The sequence below is a fragment of the Otolemur garnettii genome, unplaced genomic scaffold (assembly GCF_000181295.1).
Source record: "Otolemur garnettii isolate 467f Iridium unplaced genomic scaffold, OtoGar3 scaffold00050, whole genome shotgun sequence".
NCBI classification, from domain to species: domain Eukaryota; kingdom Metazoa; phylum Chordata; class Mammalia; order Primates; family Galagidae; genus Otolemur; species Otolemur garnettii.
Window position 1 is genome coordinate 8,562,747 of NW_003852445.1, and position 6,111 is coordinate 8,568,857.

The 6,111-nt window shown below is 41.2% G+C and overlaps 1 protein-coding gene across 11 annotated transcripts in view; it reads left to right on the forward strand.

Moving 5' to 3' along the window:
• Nucleotides 1–6,111, forward strand: part of MGA (MGA, MAX dimerization protein) — a 144,238-nt gene that overhangs the window by 92,481 nt on the left and 45,646 nt on the right. For all 11 annotated transcript variants that reach the window (XM_023514266.1, XM_023514272.1, XM_023514267.1 and 8 more), the window contains one exon: nt 5,206–5,432. In XM_023514266.1, the coding sequence (XP_023370034.1) occupies nt 5,206–5,432 (227 nt within the window). The remainder of the gene's footprint in view (nt 1–5,205; nt 5,433–6,111) is intronic.

Below are 6,111 nucleotides of genomic sequence, written 5' to 3' on the forward strand. Positions count from 1 at the left end.
GCTTGAGCCCAGGAGTTGGAGGTTGCTGTGAGCAGTGAAGCCACGGCACTCTACCCAGGGGGACAGCTTGAGGCTCTGTCTCAAAATAAATAAATAAATAAATAAATAAAATAATTTCTATGTAAAAAGGAAGAGTTCTTGGAGAAAAAATGTTACTGAGACCAGAAACAAATAAAAATAAATAATAAACAATGAAGAGTTAAAACGTCTTAATATGTTTTGCAAAAAGGTAAATGGAAAATAAGAAAAAATAAGTTATAAATGATTTAGGGGAGTTGAAGAATGAATAGAAAAATCAAAGGAAAAAATAAAGAAATGATAGAAGAAAATAACACAGAGCTGAAGAACATGAAATTTCAGATAAAAAAGGGCCCAGTGGCCCAGCACTTGTAGCTCAGTAGCTAGGGTGCCAGCTGCATACAACAGAGCTGGCAGGTTTGAATCCAGCCCGGGCCTACCAAACAGCAATGACATCTACAACCAAAAAATAGCCAGACATTGTGGCAGGTGCCTGTAGTTCCAGCTACTTGGGAGGCTGAGGCAAGAGAATCACTTAAGCCCAAGAGTTTGAGCTTGCTGTGAGCTGTGAGGTGACGGCACTCTACCCAGGGTGATAAGCTTGAGACTGAGTCTCAAATAAAAGGGGGGAGGGCCTGAACACTGGGCAGTAATAATTTTAAGAAGATCTCTATCAGCTGGGCTCGGTGGCTCACACCTGTAATTCTAGCACTCTGGGAGGCCAAGGTGGGTGGATTGCTTGAGCTCAGGAGTTTGAGACAAGCCTGAGCAAGAGTGAGACCCCATGTCTACTAAAAATAGAAAAACTAGGTAGGCATTGAGGCAGGCACCTGTAGTCTTAGCTACTTGGGAAACCAAACCGAAAGGATTGCTTGAGCCCAAGAGTTTGAGGTTGCTATCAGCCATGATGATGCCATGGCAGGCTACCCAGGTTGAGTGAGACTCTGTCTCAAAAAAATAAAAATTGGCTCAGCACCTGTAGCTAAGTGGTTAGGGCACTGGCCACATACACTGGGGCTGGTGGGTTCAAACCTGTAGTTGGCCCGGGACAACTACAGCGAATAGTAACCAGGCGTTGTGGCGGGCGCCTGTAGTCTCAGCTACTTGGGAAGCTGAGGCAAGAGAATTGCTTAAGCCCAAGAGTTTGAGGTTGCTGTGAGCTACTGAGGGTGACATAGTGAGACTCTGTCTCAGAAAAAAAGAAAGGTCTCTATCACATCCTTTTGACATTTCAGAACATTAAAAATAAAGAAGATACACTGAATGCTTTTAAAGGATCCTAAATGTTTCCTATTTTGTGTAGGAAGATATACAGTCAGTTTGATGTCAGAGATTATCAGTAACGTTGAATATGATTGTTTATTTAAAGTTGGGGTGAGGTTAGCTAACCAAATTATAACTCAAATAACTACATATGCCAGGCTCTGTGACTCATGTCTGTAATCCTAGCACTCTAGGGAGCAAAAGTGGGAGGATCGCTTGAGCCTCCTAAGTTGGGAGACCAACCTGAGCAAGAGCATGGCCCGTCTTACTAAAAATAGAAAAACTAGCCAAAAGTTGTGGCGGGTGCCTAGTAGTCACCAGCTACTGTGAAGGTGAGGCAGGATGATTGCTTGAACCCTAGAGTTTTAGTTTGCTGAAATAGGCACATAGTAAAAAGATGAGACACATTTATTAAAATGTGCCACAAGTAACTAAAGTCCTGTAATTTTTTTTCCTAGTTAAACTTTTATTTTTACAGAGAGTAATTATGTTTTCAATTATTTTAGGCAATGTGTGTATATGGTACAAGTCCTATAATGTTTTAAGTGTCATGAACAAAAGGCTTATTGACAACCCAGAAGACAGAGTGATAATGCTAGGGGTCTTAGGGAATGAATACATATTAGAAGGTATTTGAATATAAATAAGGGTAGACTCTTTTCTTTTTATTTTTTTTCTTCTGGAGACAGGGTTTCCCTCAGTTGCATGGGATATGATAGAGTGCAGTAGCATCATCATAGCTCACTGCGTTCTTACATTCCTGAGTTCCAGTGATCATCCTGCCTCAGCCTCCTGTGTAGCTGTGACTATACTTGTCTACTACTATGCCTGGCTAATTTTTCTTTCTTTTTTTCTTTCTTTCTTTTTCTTTTTTTTTTTTTGTAGAGATGGGGTCTTGTTCTTGCCCACATTGATCTTGAACTCCCAACCTCACATGATCCTTTTCCACCCTGGCCTCTCAAAGTGTTAGGATTATAGGTGTGAGCAACTGAACTCAGTCCTTATTTCCTTCTTGAGGCTGGTTTCTATTTTTAGTTTCTGCCAAGGAAAATATGCAACTTTAATCCTGTGTTTTCCTGCTTGTACTGGTTCTTTTTTCCCCTGAGTTTTAGGGAAAGAATAGGAGCAAAATAAAGAATTATTCTGGGCTCCGTGCCTGTGGCTCAAGTGGCTAAGGTGCCAGCCACATACACCTAAAGTGGCGGGTTCGAATCCAGCCCAGGCCCGCCAAACTACAGTGACGGCTGGAACCAAAAAATAGCCGGGCGTTGTGGCGGGTGCCTGTGGTCCCAGCTACTTGGGAGGCTGAGGCAGGAGACTTGCTTGAGCCCAGGAGTTGGAGGTTGCTGTGAGCTGTGATGCTACGGCACTCTACCCAGGGGGACAGCTTGAGGCTCTGTCTCCAAAAAAAAAGAGAGAGAGAGAGAATTATTCTGTCTTGGCTATGAAAAGGAATTAGGCTCTTGAGTGTTCTGCCTGGTAAGAATGTCTTTATCTGCCTGGGAGCCTTGGCCCATGCTGGATAGTCTGACAATGTGTTTATGATGGGAACTTGTGACACACATTGTCTGCTCTCCCTCTGAAGGGTCTGGAGATCAAACCCTTGTGGATAGTCAGCCATGTCTATATTCTTGAGTTCCAATAAAAACTTTGGTTACCAGAGCCCAGCCAGGTAAGCTTCCCTAGCATATTGTGCATATTGCCACGCGTTGTTGCTGGAGTTAGTAGCACTGTCCATGGCTTCACTGGGAGAGGGAAACTGGAAACTTCATGCTTGCAACATTCCTGGACTCTGCCCTGTGTTCATGTTCTCTTGGCTGACTGATCTGTTTTTTTTCTCTGAAATAAACCACAACCACAAGTATCACAACAACAAAATATATATCTCTGTATGTGTGGGTTTATATTAAATGGAGTGGTTAGTCTTGCCCTTGTTTGGACTCTGTTCATTTTCATGGGTTCCATTTCCATTTATTCACAGTTGAAACTTTAGCGTTATCTTTGATTCTTTGGAGTAAGAGAAATGCAAATAGTTATTCGTGGTATATTAAGCATTCCCGCCCTACAGATGCTGTATTTTGTGGATACTATTTCAAAGGAAAAAGATGAAAGGAACTTTTACTTAATACAGTGCTTAGTTTATGGAGGCTTAGACAATTTCTGGGGAGAGTTTTTGTTGTTGTTGTTTAAAGCAAAGTCTTACTCCATTGCTCTAGACAGAGTGGCAGTCTGTGGCATCATAGCTCATAGCAACCTCAAACTCTTGGCCTTGGAGGAGATCTCCTGCCTTAGCGTCCCTGGTAGCTGGGACTATAGGTGCCTGCCTGCTCCAACACCTGGTTGATTTTTCTATTTTTAGTAGAGATGGAGTCTTGCTCTCTTGTTCAGGGTTGTCTCAAACTCATAAGCTCAAGCAGTCCAACTGCCTCGGCCTCCCAGAGTGCTAAGATAGAGGTGTGAACCACTGCTCCCAGCCAAGAAAGACGATTATTTTTATTTTTTGTACAGAGTCTCACTTTATTGCCCTCGTTAAAGTGTCTGGCGTTATGCAGCTCACAGCAACCTTCAACTCCCGGGCTTAGGCGATTCTCTTGCTTCATCCTCCCAAGTAGCTTGGACTATAGGCGCCTTTCACAATGCCCGGCTATTTTTTTGTTGCAGTTTGGCTGGGGCAGGGTACGAACCCACCACCCTCCATATTTGGGGCTGGCATTCTATTCACTGAGCCACAGCGCCGCCCTAGGAAAGATGATTTAAAAAGTCAGTTCTTGCTCCCAAGGCACTTTTATTTTTATGGAATTAATGTGTGTTTAAAATAATTAATAATACTGCACAATAACGTTTTTTTACAAATTGTGTAAACCTCTAAATATCACCTTAATTGTGAGAGTCTCTTTGGCTACTCTTTTAAAAAATGCAACCCTTATCTCAGGATATATACACAGACAACTGCTATTTATTTTTCTTTCTTTTTTTTTTTTTGCAGTTTTATTTTTGGCGGGGCTGGGTTTGAACCTGCCACCTCTGGTATATGGGGCCAGCGCCCTACTCCTTTGAGCCACAGGTGCCACCCCCTATTTTTTCTTCTTGCTTTGTTTTTTCCCTTAAGCATTTCACCATTTGTCATTAGAATACAACAGTGACAAGTTTGTCTCTCAAGCCAGATTGACTGGGTTTAAGTCTGGTTCTGCCTCTTACTAGTTGGACTTTCCTTAACCTCACTTAGCTTCTATAAAATAGGGATAATAATCTTAACTGAAGGATTGTTGGAATTAAAACATATTAAATACTTAAAACTGTTGAATAAGACTCAGTAACTATTTATAAAATGAAGTGTGGTTTAAAATGGTTATCTTTTTCTATTTTTTTCTTTTTTTTTTTTTTTGAGACAATCTCACTATGTCACCCTCCATAGAGTGCTGTAGGGTAACAGCGCACAGCAACCTCAAACTCTTGGGCTTAAATGAGTCTCTTGCTTCAGCCTCTCAAGCAACTGGGACTATAGGTGTCTTCTGCAGCACCCAGCTATTTTTTTGTTGTAGTTGTCATTGTTGTTTACCTGGCCTAGGCTGGGTTCCAACCAGCCAGCCTCAGTGTATGTGGCCAGGACCCTACCCACTGAGCTATGGGCGCCGCCAAAAAATGAATTATGTATTTATTAGTTTTTTTTTTCCTATTGGATTTTAAATTATAAGGGTAAAAACTTAGTTTTACTCATAGCTGTATTCAGTCTAGTCCCTAAAACAGTATCAATGAATATTTGGTTAAGGGATGAGGAAATTAAGAAATGTGAGGGCAATTAAACATTTGGGGGACATCTGCTTAATTATGTTGGTGACTTAGTGACTTTTGTGAGGGAGTGTATTTTGTTTTGGCAATGCCTTAGTGTTGATCTGTATTGCTAAATCTTATCCTTTTTTTAAGCTATATGTGAAACAGAGCCTGAACAGCCTGTACGACATTACCCGTTATGGGTAAAAGTAGAAGGTGAAGTAGATCCAGAACCAGTTTATATCCCAACACCTTCTGTCATTGAACCTATGAAACCATTGTTGTTGCCTCAGCCAGAAGTTTTATCTACTACTGTGAAGGGCAAACTGCTCACTGGAATTAAACCTGCACGGGCATATACTCCCAAACCTAATCCTGTGGTAAGCTGGAGTTTCATCTTTACTGCAAGTTACAAAAGTCACTTATGAAGATGATGCATTTCACCCAGACTTTTGTTTGTAATTTGAGTCATTTTGCTTTCAGGTAATGTATCTGTAAGACATCTTTCTTTCTGGTTTAATCATTTTAGTTGCTGGCACTTTTAAAATGTCATAAAAGTAGAGGTGAGTAGTAATAATTTTTAAAGATAGCCAAGTCTCTCTTAAAGAAGATCATAGAAATACGGGCTATTTTGCATTACTTACAAAAAGTCTGTAAAAGTTACTGATACTCCTGTTGTATAGAATATGAAGTAATTGAAGTATATTATGCATATTATTTGCAGAATAACATTAAGGAAAAGCTTTTGAAAACACAATTTTTTGTATATGTTAATAGGAGTAAAGTTCATACTAACATGACTATGTGAAGACTAGATAAACTTAATAAGAGCTGATTAGCTTGGTGCCTGTGGCTCAAGTGGCTAAGGTGCCAGCCACATACACTTGAGCCAGCAGGTTCAAATCCAGCCTGGGCCCGCCAAATAACAAAGACGGCTGCAACCAAAAAATAGCCGGGCATTGGTGTTGGGCACCTGTACTCCCAGCTGTTTGGGAGGTGGAGGCAAGAGAATCGCTTGAGCCCAGGAGTTGGGGGTTGCTGTGAGCTGTGATGCTACAG